This window comes from Thalassophryne amazonica, chromosome 11, assembly GCF_902500255.1.
Source record: "Thalassophryne amazonica chromosome 11, fThaAma1.1, whole genome shotgun sequence".
Classification (NCBI taxonomy): Eukaryota; Metazoa; Chordata; class Actinopteri; order Batrachoidiformes; family Batrachoididae; genus Thalassophryne; species Thalassophryne amazonica.
In genome coordinates, this window is record NC_047113.1 from 91648275 (window position 1) to 91668092 (window position 19818).

General features: G+C 42.7%; 1 protein-coding gene across 1 annotated transcript; it reads right to left on the reverse strand.

Moving 5' to 3' along the window:
- Window positions 1–2881: 2881 nt before the first annotated feature.
- LOC117519713 (T-complex protein 11-like protein 1) lies at window positions 2882–11946 on the reverse strand. The gene is made up of 4 exons (XM_034180970.1): window positions 11922–11946; window positions 3414–3542; window positions 3165–3297; window positions 2882–3014 (listed from the first exon to the last, which is right to left on the reverse strand). The coding sequence occupies exons 2-4, from the start codon at window positions 3532–3534 to the stop codon at window positions 2882–2884; spliced, it is 387 nt and encodes a 128-aa protein (XP_034036861.1). The 5' UTR covers window positions 3535–3542; window positions 11922–11946.
- Window positions 11947–19818: the final 7872 nt, after the last annotated feature.

The window sequence follows — 19818 nt, forward strand, 5'->3', positions numbered from 1 at the left end:
ACCGAGGATCCTAAACACTCCCGGTGGCAGGTTTCGCTCCACTGCGTCACAACCCCGGACGGCCAATCTATCCGGGGATTGTGCTTCACCATCCATGGAAATCCCAAAATCACTCGGGAGGTAGAAGGTGTTACATGGAACACTATCTCCTCCCTGTGATTTCCAGACACAACCAAAGTCACTGGCTGTGTCTGATGTGTGATTAATGGAAGCAGGGTGCCATCTAGTGCTCGCACCTGCAATGGTGCCGGCAGAGCCACTAGGGGGAGCCCTACATCCTTTGCCCATCTGCTATCCAGCAGATTCCCTTCCGACCCCGTGTCTACCAGTGCTGGGGCGTGAAGGGTTAGATCCCCACAAAGGATCGTCACTGGGATTCGTGCAAATTTGCGGGATTTCCCCGCGTGCGTGTTATGACCCACCCTTAGCCCAGTTTCTAAGGACGGGCGTTGTAGTTTGACCGTTTTGGGGCAGTCCTTCTGCATATGCTCACAAGAGCCGCAGACAAAACACTCCCCGCGGGCCAGCCTCCTTTGTCTGACGTTTGTTTTTACTTTGGCCCTGCTCGTGTCCATAGCCTCCTCAGCAGGGGGAGCTGTAGCCACACGGAGCTCTCTGGCAGTGAAGCGTGGGTACGATGTCACCCTTTCAGAACCGGAAGGGGGAGGGACGGCTCGTGCCCGGTCACGCCCCCCGGCCTGTTCCCGACGATGCTCATTCAAACGGTTGTCTAAGCGTATAACCAAATCGACAAGCCCGTCAAAATCCCGCAGTTCCTCCTTAGCCAGCAGGTGCTCCTTCAGGACCGGAGACAGTCCATTTATGAAGGCGGCGTGGAGCGCAACGTTATTCCAGCCGGACCTCGCTGCTGCGATGCGGAAGTCGACTGCATACTCGGCTGCGCTGCGACGCCCCTGTCTCATTGACAGCAGCACGCTCGAAGCGGTCTCGCCTCTGTTGGGATGGTCAAAAACTTGTTTGAACTCCCGTATAAACTCAGCATAAGACGTTAGGAGCCGTGAATTCTGCTCCCAAAGCGCCGTAGCCCAGGCGCGTGCCTCACCTAGAAGCAGACTAATAACATAAGCCACCCGGCTGGCGTCTGACTCGTACATGACAAGACGCTGTGAAAAGACGAGCGAACACTGCATGAGGAAGTCTGCGCACGTCTCAACACAGCCTCCGTACGGTTCCGGAGGGCTTATGTATGCTTCAGGGGACGGTGGGGGGGGGGGTCATTGAACGACCAGTGGAACGTCTGTTACAGGCCCAGGACCAGCAAGAGGAGTGGCTGCAGCAGCGCCCTGATCGCGCGGTTCCACCCTGGCGGTGAGAGCCTCCAGCCTCCGGTTAAGGAGAACATTCTGCTCGGCCACTAAATCCAGCCGAGCCGTGAAGGCGGTTAAGATTTGCTGCAGCTCACTCAACACGCCTCCCGCTGACGCCTGCACTCCTGGCTCTTCCATTGGCCGTTCAAGCTCGGGTTGACGCCCCTCGGAATCCATGACGATTGGCCGAGAAATCCTGTTGAGAAGGTGTCATAGCACGGACCCACAACAGGGGGCGCAAATGAACGGACAATGAATAAGCCAAAAAGTAACAATTTAATGTTGTGATAATACACAACTAAATACACAAGATTTGCAAAGTCAATTAACACCAGGTGATGACGTGTGGGCAGGCTCGAAGATAGAAGACCCCCGACGAGAGAGAAGCCGCGTCCCACACGGCTTCCACCACCAAAGGTCTGAAGAACACCGGAGCCGCCAAGTCCCGAGTCCCCTGGTGGCTGTCTTCGGCTGTCGACCCTGGTACTGCTGGCAGAAAGCAGAGACAAGATGAATGAGTGTGAGTCAGCACACTCAGTAATCCACAGTCTGCACACAGTTAGGAGGGAGCACCTCCACCTCCAATTACACACTCGTGCAGCTCCTGATTAACCACTTATCTGGTTTGGGGTGTGAGGCGAAGCCGTCGCTGTCACACCAAACGCCAATCCCACAGATAAAGAAAACACCAGGAAAACGGCTGCAACAGAAGTTCAGATTATTACACAACGTATGAGTCAGCAGAGAAATTACCTCTTCAGTAGTCGATTTCTCGGCGAGGAGGTGGAGTTGCAGTCCGGCCTTTATGGTGATGATGATGATGATGATGAACGAGTGACAGCTGGTGCAGAGGATGAATGACAGCTGTCACTTCTTCTGGGTCTGGCGCCCTCTCGTGCTTGGAGCCCGCAAGACATGCAGGTTAGGTGGAAACTTTTAAATTGTCCATAGGTGTGCATGCAGATGTGTTTGTTTGTCTATATGTGGACCTGTGACAGATTGGCGTCCTGTTCAGGGTGTACTGCGCCTCACACACCTTTTGTCTTTACATAAAAAAATCAGTAATTGTGTTTTCAATTTTAAAAAGTAAAGACTTGCATGTACACACGCGGTCTTTAAAGTACAATATTGTCGTTAGATGACGGGGCAGCTCATCTCGACAGAACACCAGAGCACCTGGAGGGAACCCACGTAAACACGGGGAGAACATGCAAACTCCACACAGAAAGGCCACAGGTGGGAATCGATCCCATGACCTTCTTGCTGCGAAGCAACAGTGCTAACCACCAACCCACCATGCTGCCTGTAATTGTGTTCCTCAAAATATACATTTCTTTTTACTTTCATAAATATGTTTCTCAACTTGTACATTTCTTTTTACTTTAGTAAATGTGTTGCTCAACTCGCACATTTGCTTTGTGAATGTCAATATCATTTGCATTTCCCACAGCAGCCACAAACCTGATTTTTATTTATTTATTTTGAGGGCACAAATTTTACACCTCATGCTATAGTGAGGATGAATTCCAATTCTCTAAATAAACCCTCTGCCATCACACCTCTTTGATCTCAGCCAGCAGTTTGATGGCGTGGCTGTACGATGGTGGATCCTCAGCTGGATTCAGCTGAGCTTCCAAACAATCCCAGAATGCTTTGTGCACAATCTCCTTAACTCTGCGCTCCAAACTATTGAGAGAGAGAGAGAGAGAGAGAGAGAGAGAGAGAGAGAGAGCAGTTACTGAGAGCCATGTGGCTTTGCTCTCAAATGTTGAGTATATAAAGTCTTTGCTACTGCAGCAGTATCCGACGTTACCATCACAACTCAAAAAGTATCACTTTTGCTCAGGAAGCTCTGCAGGTTTGAACTGAAAAGCATAATTGACCATGATCTCATGAGCCAAAGCCATGTTACAGACTCCTTTAGCTGTTTCCAACAGCTCCTCCACAGAGACAAATCTGGATGGGCTGCCTGTGAAGGAGGCAAAATGTGGCATAAACACACCATTTTAAGTGTCACTGTGAAGCTCAAGAAGTGCTGTTCCAGTGGTCTTTTTGTAAGTGGTTTTCACCAGCACAGATACTCACCTTGTGGAGTATTTCCTCTGTGTGGGCTCTGAGTGTCTGTGTGTACTCTCTTCCGCACCGTATCCTCAGGAGTGTCCTGCATCCTTTCCTCCTTTGCGTCCTTGTCTCCTTCAGTGGGCATGTTTGGCTCTGCAGGATAACAGATGACCATTTATACTGCACATGACTGCACTTCATGATACTGTAGGGTTTCACAGGACAGCAGAAGCTTTGTAATATTCTACTTCTTACTTTTACAAACAGGAAGCACAGCAAACAGCAAAACAAAGACAACTCTGTACACATTCAGAGTAAGTGAAAAGAGACATCTGCACACATGGGAACATCAGTTAAATAGCATTTGGAAGCAGAGGGCGCCTGCAGGATGCAAACAAATGTCAAAGTTGCAATATGCTCACCAGTAAATAACGTTCTAAATATTTCAACATCCTCAAGTGTTTCAGCTTAGACTCATATAATCACCACTTAATGAAACTTTAAGAATAAAAATTTGTTCAAGTAAAGCAGAACCAGATGCTTATAAAAACTAGAAGCACTCAGAGAGTGCAAACCTCCGCCAAGACCATGGGGTCACTGACGCCATAACATCTACATGCCGTGGAATCACTGAACCTAAAAAAAGTCTAACAATGATGTTTGCTCAGTAGTAAAAAAAGTTTCATCTGCTGTGACTGGATAGCATGTATCCTTAGCGCTTGGCATCACAGTTTATTGCAACTTGCACCTTTCCCAGAAGCTTCTGTCATCTGAGCACTGATATTGATATTGCATGTGCTTATAGACAAAAACAAATAAGAGACCAAATTCAATTTATTATTCAACTAAACTGCAAATATATGAATTTTTTAACATTTATGAAACACTTCTCTAAACAAGGCCATAGGGTCACTGACCCTAAAGAGATTCCCTCCTTGGCACAGTGATCTATTTCTTTTTGTCTCTTTCTCTAAAATTGTATATAATAATCATTAGATTATTAATATATAAACAAAAATACATTTAAGAAATATTACAATTTGAAAACAAATGCACCCGAATGTGATGACAGCTGCAACTGCTTAATGCTAACTTTTAACATTGAAAATGCCATAGACATGCTAACACGTTAGCATCGTGATCTGGATCTAACTTGTTCCTCTTGTCATTTCCAACCACTCCACAAAATTTCATCAAAATCCGTTCAAAAGTTTTTGAGTTATCCTGCTGACAGACAGACAAACAAACAAACAAACGTGACCGAAAACATAACCTCCTTGGTGGAGGTAAAAAACAAACACCACCACCAGTAATATGTGATATTGTACAAACTCAGGAAGCAAGTTACAAACTGTACCTCAAAGACAAACAACTGGACTCTGCATGTCATTCAACTTTACCACTCAGAAACATTTTAAACTGAAAAGTACATGTGGAGTATGTGTGTGTGTGTGTGTGGGGGGGGGGGGGAATCCAAATTAAAAAGGGTGGAAACCATGGTGTGAAGGGTGTAAATGATCCACCAAGACAAAAATAATAATAATTATGTTAAATGACTCTGTTTCTGAGCCACACCACACCGTGCAGTACCGAACAGAGCGCACCTCCACAGAGGCAGAAAATATCATTTTACGAACACAGAAAAAGGCTGAGTACACGCGCATTTCGGGCGTACTTAAATGAAACACAATGCCGCAATATGCAGCTCTACAAATACGCCAGTGTTGAAGGGGCTTTAGTGGAATCCCTGATGATGTCATAGGGAAACACCCAAGAACAAAAACAAATGTGGCTGCTGTTATTATAGCAATGAATTCTGACTGGAGGACTGAAAACATGTCCGTTTTAGACAGGTTCATCATAATGTTAATGTTTTTGAGCCCGATGATTGTGGACCCTCTGTTTTCCTTTTGTTGATGCTTTTTCTTAAAATATGACTGATAAAATAGTAAGTCCCTTTGGCTGGTCCCTTGTTTGCACTCGGGGTCATCACAGCAAATCTGAGGTGGATCTGCTGCATGTTGATTTAGCACCAGGTTTGCACCCGATGTCCTTCCTGATGCAACTCTACATTACATGGAGAAATGTGGCAGGGGTGGGGTTTGAACTGGGAACCTTCTGTACTGAAACCAAGTGCACTAACCACACAAATATGACTGATGATCCCCCTAATATTACTGCAATTAACAGTTATTCTGATGATACCGCTAGGTGGTAGCAAAGAGTATTTTTTGTCTATTTTTATTTATTCTTCTCATTTTATCTTCTTATGCTGTTACACATGCGCTTCAGAAATATGTCTTACCAGTATTTTATTGGGGATTTATTTTATTTACTTGTTAATATGGATATAATTCATACCTTTGGCATAATTAAGTTGTTTTGCTTTTGATATTTGGACATTACAAGTAACATAAGGATGGGTCACATACAATAATTGACACCAGGACATCAGGATAGGATTTCTGCAGGGCTGACTAAATCCTGATTACACCTGATCATGCGGACTCAGAGACATCATAGCTGCATCCAGAGTAAGGTTAAGAGGCCTAGTGGTAACGGCTTTTCTTCTGAAGATGGGGTCGACCCCCCTTTCGTTATTTTGAGTTACATGCATTTACTTGTTTAAGGGGGGGGGAAATATATGTATGTAGTCATTGTTGTGTTCAGGGGAGGCAGCACAGCACTTTTATTTAGTGGTCAGAAGGTTTGATATACAGAGGGAACTGGAATATGGATCGTAAAATGTACGCATGCAGACAACAACTGCTCCTAGATAAGGAATAAAATATTGACAAAACTTAAAAAAGAAGAGGATGATATAGCAATACTTCAAGAAACACACTTGACAGACACAGAACATGAAAAGCTCAAATGTGATTGGGTAGGACAAGTAGTTTTCTCTTCCTTTACATCCAATAGCAGAGGAGACTGTAAACAGCACAAAAGGGCTGGATGATTCCAAAAACAACTCAAAAAGGAATACATAAAGAAAAATCAATGCAGTGGTTTAAAAAATGGAGAACTTGGTGTTGATAGAGAAAGAATTACAGTTAGAGCACAAGCTCATGGACTTCTAACAAATGGTTTTAAAAAAATCACAGGGATTTCACAAAATGATGAATGCCGATTCTGTCATACAGCTGTTGAGAGTGTAAATCCACTAATATCAGCATGCTAGACCCTCATGGCAGATGGACATGATACATCCCGACACAACAAGATCTGTAAATATCTCCACTGGAAATTATGCAAGGAAAGGAAAAGATCTGGGAGCATGAGCCAGCACCAGTCTCATGCAACAGAAAAGTAACCATCTATGACAAAGAGATCCCAGCAGGAAGACATATGGAAGGAGATGCAATAAAACCACATATTGTCATCTGGAATAAGCAAGAGGAAACAGCCAAAATGATTAGCCCCCAATGACTACGACCTGAACAGGGCTGAAAGAGGAAAGATCACAAAATACAAAGACCTTAAAATGACCTATGAACAACATGGTCATTGAAAGATATTTAAATATATATATATATATATATATATATATATATATATATATATATATATATATATATATATATATGTGTGTGTAATGCACCTCCTTCACAGGAATGTGCATTTGAACCTCGTCGCCTTTAAACTCACATTTAACAGCACAGATACACAGTTTGCGCAAACAAAAATGTACACAAATCAATATGATCTTTATTCTATGTCACGTTGTCTCCAGATATGTGGGAGTGAACAGAATATGTTCATATTTACGAGCACTAATTGGCTGCTTTTGTTAGCTCAGTAGGAACGAAGCGTCTCTATTTTCATGTTTATTTTATGACGTTTCATCACACGATGGTGTTTGTTTTAGTGTTTATTTGTTTAAATGACTTTAATTTTATTCATCGACGTTATAAATGAATATGCAGCTTGAATCACTGTGGAACATTTGAGGACCCTGTTGAAATTAGTGTCTATTCCTATTGTCTGTATATGTATTATGTCTGTATATAATATATTAATTTATTCAGAGTATCCTAATCATCATCAGAATTATTATTATTATTATTATTATTATTATTATAAAAATGTACACAAAACAATGGTTATCATTCCATGTAATTTAATTTCCAAATACAACACAAAAGTGAAAAGAACGTGTAGTTTTGGAAGTGTGTGAAATATATTTTCTGTCTAACTAGTTACTTATGGAAATAGATTTATTGGCGGACTGAGAGCAGTGGCGGTTCTTCAAGTAAGTGCTCTCTGGGCGAGACCCCCTTCAAGCCCATCCTCCCCAAAAACCCACAACATTTTGCACAAACAGCCATTTTTTAATTATTATTTTAATATTATGGATGTTGGGTGACAAGATGGCGCCGGTGTGTCTGTGTCGCCGCTTGGCTCTTCTCAGTTTTATATGTTTTATGTTGATTTTAACATTTGTCATAAGGACTACTGACTCACTGCTGGTGTATAATCACCTGGAGCTGTTAAAAATCAAAGATACAGTGCAATCGTGTGCCTTTTCAGATGCAAAGTCCTCAGATTCTTTCTATCTGGCGGATCTGCCTAAGTGCCTTCTTCGTGTGAAGGCACCTTTGCCCAGAAAGCGCAAACGCCGTAGGGTGCGATCTGGCCAGCTGGTAAAGCTAAAAGCCTTGCTGGCACTTTCTCCTGATGTGGTGTGGTCCTCTTCTCTTCCACGGGACTACAGAGATTGTTTTCGCCGGTATGTCTCCCGACGCGCACTTGCTCCAGTCGGTGCTTGGCTGGTGCCCATTATTGGACTCCGGGAGGATGTCTGTGCGCTGCGCCCTCGCCGCATTTGTTTCCGGGGTTTTGGCGGCGTGTCCCCGGCTAACCTCAGGCCGCTGAGCCGGGCAGCTCAGGCGGCTAACCTGGCAATGGCTTCTACGAGGTGTGCACTCGTCAAAAATGAAAAATTTCTCCACTTTTTTATTGATAAGGTTGATGCCATCAGGGTCAATATATCACCGTCCCCGGTGTGTCATTGTGTAGCAAATCAGTGCTCGTGTGTTTTTAGTAACTTTCAGCCTGTGTCAATGACTGTGCTGACAGGAATAGTTAGGAATCTAAAACCCTCTTCCTGTCCCACTGACCCGGTCCTCCCTCGCTTTTTTAAAGAGGTTTGGGACCCCATTGACTCTTTTGTCAGAGAAATTATTAATAGTAGTCTATCTTGTGGAATTGTGCCTTCCTTTTGTAAAAAAGCTATTGTGGAGCCACTGATCAAAAAACCGGGTTTGGATCCTACGGCTTTTTCAAATTATCGACCTATCTCTAAGTTACCGCTTGTTTCGAAAATTTTAGAGAAATGCGTCTTTGCACAGTTGCAGCCTTTTTTAACAGCATATTGGATCCATTTCAATCAGGGTACAAAGCATTTCACAGCACTGAGTCTGCACTTTTAAAGGTTTTTAATGATCTCCTTTTAACAACTGATTCTGGCAGTTCAGCCATTTTAGTGCTTTTAGACCTCACTGCAGCTTTTGACACAGTTGACCACGCAATTCTTTTAGACCGCCTGCGAGACTGTGTGGGTGTCAGGGGGACTGTTCTGGAGTGATTTAGGTCATACCTGTGGGAGAGGTCTTGGAGAGGTCCGTCAGGCTGGGGGACTCCACCTCGTCTTCAGCCCCTCTTCATTGTGGAGTCCCCCAGGGTTCTATCCTGGGACCCATCCTCTTGCTCTTTATCTCCTCCCACTCAGAGAGATTTTTAAAAAACATGACGTGGCCTACCATTTTTATGCTGATGATTGTCAAATCTACATGCCTATCGCTAAAAACAGCCTTTGTCCCCTGACACCCCTACTTGACTATCTGTGTGACGTCGGGGCTTGGTTGTCACAGAATTTTTTTAAACTTAATGAGGACAAGACAGAGGTTATGTTGTTTGGAAGTGCCCTCGTTGACTTGGGACCTCTTAAGGATTTTGTACGTGCCAAGGTCACCAGCCTTGGCATCACGATAGTCAGCAATTTTAAATTTGATAAACAAATCAATGGTGTTTTGAAATCGTGCTTTTATCATCTTCGTCTTTTATCAAAGGTAAAACCGTTTTTATCTTTCAACCTTTTTGAACAAGTTGTGCACTCTTTTATTTCAAGTCGTCTGGACTACTGTAACACACTTTATTTCGGCATTAGCCAACGGGCTCTTTCCCATTTGCAGTTAGTCCAGAATGCTGCAGCGCGACTTTTAACAGGAGCCTGGGAACGTGAGCACATAACCCCAATTCTTGCATCTTTGCACTGGCTTCCTATTAATTTTATAATTGATTTTAAGATTTTATTGTTTGTCTTTAAAGCTTTGAATGGAATGGCTCCTCAATATATCACTGACCTCCTACAAATTTACTCTCCGGCGCGTGCTCTGAGGTCTGAGGGCCATTTCCAGCTCATGGTATCCAAGACGAGACTTAAAACCAGGGGGTACAGGGCTTTCTCTGTGGCTGGCCCCAGACTTTGGAACGCTCTGCCCCTCCATGTCCGAACAGCCCCCACAGTGGAGTGTTTTAAGTCTCGTCTGAAGACCCACTTTTATTCTCTGGTTTTTAACACTGCGTGAGTTGTGTGGTCCTCTGTTTTATTGGTTTTGTTTTTATTTTGGTAGATTTTATTGGTTTTATCTTTTGTATGCTATGTATTTATTTATTTATCTTGCACATTTTAGTTATTTTTATTGTTAATTTTCTTATTTTTAATTTATTTCTTGACTATTGGGGTTTTATCTATCATGATTCTACTGTATGTGTAGCACTTTGGAACGTTTTTGTTGTTAAATGTGCTATATAAATAAAGTGGATTGGATTATTATTACATTATATTATGCTTTATTAATCTGTCTTTCAGGGAGCAACAATTAGCTCTTTATTAATTTGCATATTTGTCTCAACATTTAGCAAAATATGTAACTTGATATTTGTAAATATTTGGCTAAATGTGTAAATACTTTGCATTAAGTAATCTGAAAAAGGTTTAGGTTTGACAGAAATGTAACACTCTAGTGTTTTCCTTTTTCCCTAGTTTTTGGTCTTCATCTGTGGGTCAAAAGAAAATTTAAACTGAAATGTTACCAGCATTCCCATGTCAATGAAATCAAATGTGATTCTTTTTCTCTAGTAAATAAACCAGTTAATTATGAAGATAAGCCTCATTTTAAATGTCATTATTTTTATTATTAGTATTATCATTATCACGTAATAAAATGGATGGATGGATGGATGGAGAAAATATATTTAACACACACTTCCAAAAATACATGTTCTTTTCACTTTTGTGTTGTATTTTTTTTTTTATCACAGCAATAATAATAGTTTTCATCATACTAATAATTATGATGATGATGATTAGGATATTCTGAATAAATTGTGTCTGTATATATACAGACATAATACATATACAGACAATAGGAATGGATGCTAATTTCAACAGGGTCCTCAAACGTTCCACAGTGATTCAAGCTGCATATTCATTTATAACGTCAATAAATGAATAAAATTAAAATCATTTTAACAAATAAACACTAAAACAAACACCATCGTGTGATGAAACGTCATAAAATAAACATATCAGACGCTTCGTTCCTACTGAACAAAAGCAGCCAATTAGTGCTCGTAAATATGAACATATTCTGTTCACTTGACATAGAATAAGGATCATATTGATTTGTATACGTTTTTGTCTGCGCAAACTGTGTATCTGTGCTGTTAAATGTGAGTTTAAAGGCGACGAGGTTCAAATGCGCGTTCCCGCGAAGGGGGTGCATTTCACGGCTGAATCCGGCACAACACCGCCCGCAAGGATAGAACTGTTCTCTTCTTCTTTCCCATCTTCAATCTTATCCAGTTCGTCCGATGTTAAATCTTTACACCGTTGCTTTTGCTGTTCTTCTCGTCTGCTCTCCTCCTCTTTCCATTCCTCAAACATTTTATTTTGGCCAACAATATTAAAATTCACTTGGAAATCCATGTTTTATTGCATTTCTGGCATTCAGTTGTCAAAACACAGCTGATCTGCGCCAACTGATTTGTGCATTGCTATGGTGACGACCAGAGCGGAGTGATTATAACAGTGACTTAACTCGCAGAACTACGTGTGCGTATACACGAAAATAATGCATGCCAGTTAAACATGGAATTCTCACTGACCATGGTATAAATATATATATATCATACCAGTTGTGGTGGGGCAACAGGGCTTATGAAGAACCTTGAGGCAGCCCTGGTCTCCCACGAGGTGCAGCAGTTATCAGCAATTGAGGGAAAGGTCATCATCTCGAAGACAGCCCTCAGATACAAAGCCAGCTATGTTTAGGGTGCAACTACAGACCCCGGGTCCGGGGCCCATTGCATTTTATTAAAAAGAAATCCAAGCGAAATTAATTTTTTTAATGTGACGTCATCTTAACGGCAACTAGAGGAGCAGAAAGATGAATGCGATGATGATCTTGTGGCTAATGGAGATTTATTTTTTTTAAACGTCTGTCTGTGTGAAGTTAGATCACTAACCTTGTCGTGGGCAGCTCTGAAGAAAAAGACGGCGTTAGTTGTGAAGCTCAACTTGTCTGAGTTTAGCTTCGCCATCGGAAGTAGCTATGACACAGCTATAGACCTTATCGGAGTTCCATGCGCGCAGGGGTTGATGGGATGCCAGTGTTACAAACAAACCACCGTGATTCACTCGCTTCGGCAAAACAGTTCAATATCGCTCATGAGTGCACGCTCTTCTGGACCAACTGCCTTTCCACTCTTCATCCTGTTCATAGCAGCCCTCACTTCTTCCTTGCTAATCTCTTTTACTTCCTGATTTACTCTCACCACATCATCCAGCCTTTTCTCTCGCTCATTTTCTTTATTCATCAACTCTTCGAAATATTCCCTCCACCTTCTCAGCACACACTCCTCCCTTGTCAGCACATTACCATGTGCATCTTTTACCACCCTAACCTGCTGCACATCCTTTCCAGCTCTGTCCCTTTGTCTGGCCAATCGGTACAAGTCCTTTTCTCCTTCCTTACTATTCAACTTCTTGTACAGCTCGCAATATGCCTTTTCCTTTACTTTTGCCACTTCTCTTCTCGCCTTACGCCGCATCTCCTTGTACTCCTGTCTACTTTCTTCATCTCTCCGACTATCCCAAAACATTTTCGCCAACCTCTTTCTCCTTATGCTTTCCTGGACCTCTTCATTCCACCACCAAGTCTCCTTGTCTTCCTTCCACTGTCCAGATGTCATACCCAGTACTGCCCTAGCTGTCTCCCTCACCACATCTGCAGTACTCTTCCAATTGTCCAAAATTGCTTCCCCTCCAACTAGTGCTTCTCTCACCTGCTCGCTAAATTTCACACAACAGTCTTCCTCCTTCAGCTTCCACCATCTGATCCTTTGTTGAGCTCTCACTCTCTTCTTTTTCTTTACCTCTAAAGTCATCCTACAAACAACCATCCTATGCTGTCTAGTGACACTCTCTCCTGCTACCACCTTACAGTCTGTGATTTATTTTAGCTTGCATCTCCTATAAAGAATGTAGTCCACCTGTGTGCACCTTCCTCCACTTTTATATGTTACCCTGTGCTCCTCCCTTTTCTTAAAGTAGATATTCACCACAGCCATTTCCATCCTTTTTGCAAAATCAACTACCATCTGTCCTTCCCCATTCCTATCCTTGATATCATATCTACCCATTACTTCCTCATCACCTCTGTTCCCTTCACCAACATGCCCATTGAAGTCTGCTCCTATCACCACTCTTTCATGCTTGGGCACACGCTCCACCACCTCATCTAACACACTCCAGAAATCTTCTTTCTCCTTCATCTCACAACCTACCTGTGGGGCATATGCACTGATGATATTCATCATCACCCCTTCAATTTCCAACTTCACACTCATCACCCTGTCAGACACTCACTTAACCTCCAACACACTTTTAACATACTCTTCCTTTAAAATGACCCCAACACCATTTCTCTTTCTGTCCTCACCATGGTACAACAATTTGTACCCACCGCCCATGCTCCTGCTTTTACTTCCCTTCCACTTGGTCTCTTGCACACACAATATGTCTACCTTTCTCCTCTCCATCATATCAGCCAGCTCTCTCCCTTTACCAGTCATACTACCAACATTCAAAGTCCCCACTCTCATTTCCACCCTTCTAGTTTTCTTCTTCTCCCGCTGTTCGTGGCAACGTTTTCCTCCTCTTCTTCGTTGTCGTCTTCGCCCAGCAGTAGCCCAATTTCCACCGGCACCCTGTTGGGCAATAGCACCAGTGGCGGATGTTGTTAACCCGGGCCGCGACCGATCCGGTATGGGAATTCGATTCTGAGTCTGCATAGTTGGGTTGGCTTGTTTTTACGCCGGATGCCCTTCCTGACGCAACCCTCCTCATTTATCCGGGTTTGGGACCGGCACTCAGAATGTACTGGCTGCACACCCCATGTGGCTGAGTTGGCAGTAGGACCTCCTGCGTGCGCTTATTATTTTGTATTAAATATAACAATCTGAGTGTAGGAATGACAATCCAGTCCTTCTGTACATGTGGTAACAGGTAGATGAATCAAAATGATGATATAAAGAGCTGTTCTGGAAGGAAGAATTCACGTTGTGGATCAGCCGCAGCTGGTGGAAATAACCGCACATGAGTCAATGTGCAGCGTTCACACGCACTGATCAATTTACTGCTCTGATATATTCAATCATCTTTACACTTATATTTATATTTATTCTCCCTTTTGACAGATTTCTGTTATAAATCAATATATGGTTTAGAACATAATACTGTGATACAGCAGTGACCACGGCGCACTTTTTTTTTTAATTGGAGGAAGACGGAGCGCGCAGTGTGTCGACAGACAGTGTGGATTCTGATAATGATGGAGATGATCCCTCTTTTGTTCTGGACGAGGAACCAGAGCAGGTGGTCCACTTACGTGCACACAGGTCTCCACAGATTCTGTCTGCAGTTTCGCCAGGACTCAGGTGCTATGAGCTCCGTCCCAGCGCCGAGTCCTGGAACTCAGAGATGCAGACACACACTGCTCCAGCTGTGGCTCCAGGCGCGTTTCGTCAAGATCGTGAGCTTCGGTTTTGTTAAGTTCCTCTTTCGTCCTTTTTGCGCTCTTGCTTTGCAGACTGTTCGGTGATAAAAGCTCTTTCGTCCACCTTTTCTCAACAAATTATGACATTTTTTTACTTTTTCCCTTCGTTCAGGAATCGTCGTGTGCCGTGTGACTGGGCCATTAGCCTTCGTCTTGCCCTCTGATCTCTGTGACGCCGTGTTTCTGTGAACTTTGCTTGTTGTATAACCACGCCCCAGCCTGTCGTTCTTCTGTACCTCTGCCACACCGACTGCCTATCTGTGTACCTTAATCTATGATTTTTGGATAAAGCCTTTTTACTCTTACACCTGTGTCTGTGAATCCTGCATTGGTGCCCAGCCACCCAGTGTCTGCAGCCTTGGCAGAATCATTCTAAACTCACAGGCGTGTTTCCGTGAGAAGCAGTCTACATATTGCCCTGTCTCTATTTCTCTACAAGTACATCGATTCGGTGTTTCATGATGAGTCCTCTGAGAAACAAAGGTGACAGACGTTCAGGATAAGAGATGGCCCCAAAAGTTAATAAAAACAGAAGACTTTCACAGCACTGGAATGAGAATAATTGTGTCTGAGGTGGAGGCAAATAAAGATGCTCTTTCTGTGCCATGCTGTCAGGTGTGACATTTACTTAAAAAACCCTTTTGGCAGCAATAACTAATGTGGTGAGCTGAATGCTTTGTGCCCTGAGATTCAGATGGGGAAAAGCTGCAAAATATTTCCTCTTTATCACTTTAATGGTCAACTCAGACATTTGGTAGAGCATATTGACAGCTACTGCATTTTATTGAAAAATGTGAGAATATTAAAGGGGTAGCCTCCATGAATATATTATCATGCGTGCACTATGATTGATTGATAAATCCCTTATTGCACAAATTATCAGGCAGGGCAGGCTTTGAATGCCTTTATGGGGAGATGGGATGAAATACTTATCATAAATCCTCCTTACTTTGCTGCTTGGAATGCACCATGTAACGAGTATGTGCACCTTTTACACTCTGCACAAGATCCATAGATCCATTTATGACTTACCTCAGGTGATATTAATACTGTGTGTCTGTGTAAAAGGAGTTGTCCACTGTTTATGTCTGGCATGGAAGTGCATAAAAAAGACACATTTAATAAAAACACACTTTGTCACTGGATCACTTATGCTGCAGTACACAAAATAGTCCACAGCTCTGAATGCAGATTAAAACATAAACAAACAAGAGCAATCAGAGATTTCTGATGTCCATCAATCCAGATATGGATCACTTCCAAATTTCAGTGGAAACTTCCATGGCCTATGTATCTGTGGTGCAAAATTGGTGAGAATCTCTGGAGCAGTTTTGATGTAATCCTTCAAAGCCTACATAAAGTGAAACCTTGATCCATAATCCGGATGTGGTGTTGCAGACCAAACGGTCCGCCCCTAAAAATTGATCCGCCCTGCCTCCACTGCACATGCATCATTTGGGGGCTCAGCAGCTCGTCTGAGACAGAGTCTCTTCACCTAAAGAGATCAAATGGAATAATATGATTATCAACCATCAGATGACAAGGTAAAACCTCTTAAATAATTCTAAAGTCAGTTTTAAACAGAAATGAGAAAATGCTTTGAAATGACCCACGTGCAGTGAACGCATCAGCTAGCAGCTCATGTAGCTGCAGTGCTCTGATCGCTTCCTTCGCCTTTTATGATGAAATAATGCTGAATTTATGTGGAAATGATCTTTTACTTCCTGATTTACTCTCACCACATCATCCAGCCTTTTCTCTCGCTCATTTTCTTTATTCATCAACTCTTCGAAATATTCCCTCCACCTTCTCAGCACACACTCCTCACTTGTCAGCACATTACCATGTGCATCTTTTACCACCCTAACCTGCTGCACATCCTTTCCAGCTCTGTCCCTTTGTCTGGCCAATCGGTACAAGTCCTTTTCTCCTTCCTTACTATTCAACTTCTTGTACAGCTCGCAATATGCCTTTTCCTTTGCTTTTGCCACTTCTCTTCTCGCCTTACGCCGCATCTCCTTGTACTCCTGTCTACTTTCTTCATCTCTCCGACTATCCCAAAACTTTTTCACCAACCTCTTTCTCCTTATGCCTTATGCTGGACCTCTTCATTCCACCACCAAGTCTCCTTGTCTTCCTTCCACTGTCCAGATGTCATACCCAGTACTGCCCTAGCTGTCTCCCTCACCACATCTGCAGTACTCTTCCAATTGTCCAAAATTGCTTCCTCTCCAACTAGTGCTTCTCTCACCTGCTCGCTAAATTTCACACAACAGTCTTCCTCCTTCAGCTTCCACCATCTGATCCTTTGTTGAGCTCTCACTCTCTTCTTCTTCTTTACCTCTAAAGTCATCCTACAACCATCCTATGCTGTCTAGTGACACTCTCTCCTGCTACCACCTTACAGTCTGTGATTTCTTTTAGCTTGCATCTCCTATAAAGAATGTAGTCCACCTGTGTGCACCTTCCTCCACTTTTATATGTTACCCTGTGCTCCTCCCTTTTCTTAAAGTAGATATTCACCACAGCCATTTCCATCCTTTTTGCAAAATCAACTACCATCTGTCCTTCCCCATTCCTATCCTTGATACCATATCTACCCATTACTTCCTCATCACCTCTGTTCCCTTCACCAACATGCCCATTGAAGTCCGCTCCTATCACCACTCTTTCATGCTTGGGCACACTCTCCACCACCTCATCTAACACACTCCAGAAATCTTCTTTCTCCTTCATCTCACAACCTACCTGTGGGGCATATGCACTGATGATATTCATTATCACCCCTTCAATTTCCAACTTCACACTCATCACCCTGTCAGACACTCGCTTAACCTCCAACACACTTTTAACATACTCTTCCTTTAAAATGACCCCAACACCATTTCTCTTTCTGTCCTCACCATGGTACAACAACTTGTATCCACCGCCGATGCTCCTGCTCTTACTTCCCTTCCACTTGGTCTCTTGCACACACAATATGTCTACCTTTCTCCTCTCCATCATATCAGCTTCCAAATCACTTCCAAATTTCAGTGGAAACTTCCATGGCCTATGTATCTGTGGTGCAAAATTGGTGAGAATCTCTGGAGCAGTTTTGATGTAATCCTTCAAAGCCTACATAAAGTGAAACCTTGATCCATAATCCGGATGTGGTGTTGCAGACCAAACGGTCCGCCCCTAAAAATTGATCCGCCCTGCCTCCACTGCACATGCATCATTTGGGGGCTCAGCAGCTCGTCTGAGACAGAGTCTCTTCACCTAAAGAGATCAAATGGAATAATATGATTATTAACCATCAGATGACAAGGTAAAACCTCTTAAATAATTCTAAAGTCAGTTTTAAACAGAAATGAGAAAATGACCGACGTGCAGTGAACGCATCAGCTAGCAACTCATGTAGCTGCAGTGCTCTGATCGCTTCCTCCGCCTTTTATGATGAAATAATGCTGAATTTATGTGGAAATGATTGTTGTACCAAAGCTTCAGATATCTGTTGCTGAGATAGATGATGACTGGAGTGCAGTTTGAAGCAGAAAGGAGGTGATATTCGGTGAACTGTGGCTAATGATGCATGTGCAGTGAAGGCAGGGCAGGCCAATTTTTAGGGGGGACCATTCAGTTGGCGACACCGGATCACCTCCAGAATACAGTGGAGTGTTACATGGCCTATGTATGTGGTGCAAATTTGGTGAGAATCAGTGAAGTAGATTTGACATAATCCTTTAAAGCCTGTATAAAGTGAAATGTTGATCCAGAATCTGTATCTGGATCACCTCCAAACTTTAATGGGGTCTTTCATGGCTTAATATGTGTTAAGATGTTAAAATTTTCTCAAAATCTGTGCAGTAGTTTTGACATAATCCTGCTAATAGACAGACAGACACACAGATATATGAATAAATACATGTATGTAAAAATAAAAATGTGAAGCTCTTCAGAAAGACCACTTTTCAAATTTCAGCTGCTTGTCCTTTTTCCTTTTTTTCCTCAGCTTCTCCTCATAACCAGTGTCTCTCCAACTTCATTGTGCCAACTGTCAACATATGCACCTCTGTGGCACAGAGATAGTACCACTGTGGCACACCAAAAGAAGTTACCGAATTTTAGAGCCGAGGGAGTCATTTTTGAAGATGTTCCGGATGCCCTCTGCAGCTATGTTTCATCTCGCCACACCTCGCAACACTAATTTTTTGAAGTGACAGTCAAGTGACTGTGGCGTACACACCTGCAACATGTTGTTTGGAAACATGCGGCAGGGTGGACTGAAACCTCCATGTGACTGGGCCCTTCATGAGCTGGTTCTTTGTGAACTGTCTGTGACTCCCAAGTATTTAGACTTTCCCAATAACTAACATGCTCACTGGCTCTCTTATTCAGTGGTTCCATCCCCTGAATGGGCAGATACCCCTGCTCACAGGGGATATCGTGATGTCGGCTAATATTAGTTATTAGTTCATAAGTAAATAAGCAAGTAAAGCTTGGTATACACTGGTCTATTTTCAGCTGTCAGACAAAAAATTGGCATTGTGAAAGAAATGTAGCATTATCTTTGGTAACGATTCTGAAAACATTCGCACATTGCTCTATGACAGGTTCAAGGACTGCTGTGTAAAAAAAATATCAGACAATGTTTGGAATTCTATTACCCATATCTACAAATGCAGCTTTAAATTATGCATTCCACCCACTGATGTCATCCACTGATGTGGATCCATTTTTGAAGCGGTTATACCTCTTTTATTTTCAATAAACTCATGGCATCATCATCATCATGAAGCCTAAATGAGAATCAGATGGGTTCTCAGTACACATGTTCACACTAAGTCTGACTGATGTGCTCTGCGGTCAGAACAAAAAAAAAAAAAAAAAAATCATACATGCACAAGAAGGTTCCCTACACCTCCTCAACAAACAAGTCACATGACTCTTTTGTTTCTGTGGGATGAAATAAGGTCGGATACCTTTTGAATGAACCTCATATGCACAGAGTGTGTTTCCAAAGATCTGATCAAAGTAGTTGCAATCTAATGAGTGTCCACATGTTTTTACCTGATAAGTACGTGCAGATCTGTCCTTTCAAAAAGACATGAATAAAAAACGTGCACATGGAATGTGTTTCTAAGCACGTAATAAAAATGGCCACTCTCACCAAAAACATGCAGTTTATCCAATCTGGCATCATAAATTAACTTTATTGTCTCCATTGTGAGTGCTTTTGTGTGACATGTTGGCAAATTGGGTGACATGATGACGTTTCATACCACGATTCTGCATCAAATTTGGAGTTACAAAGTTACAAAGTG

Coding starts and splice junctions, on each gene's coding strand:
- LOC117519713 (XM_034180970.1), bottom strand. CDS start 3,534: ATGCCCACTGAAGGAGACAAGGACGCAAAGGAGGAAAGGATGCAGGAC. Junction 3,298..3,413: donor CAGAGGAAATACTCCACAAG/GTGAGTATCTGT, acceptor CCTCCTTCACAG/GCAGCCCATCCAGATTTGTC. Junction 3,015..3,164: donor GCAGAGCTTCCTGAGCAAAA/GTGATACTTTTT, acceptor CTCTCTCAATAG/TTTGGAGCGCAGAGTTAAGG.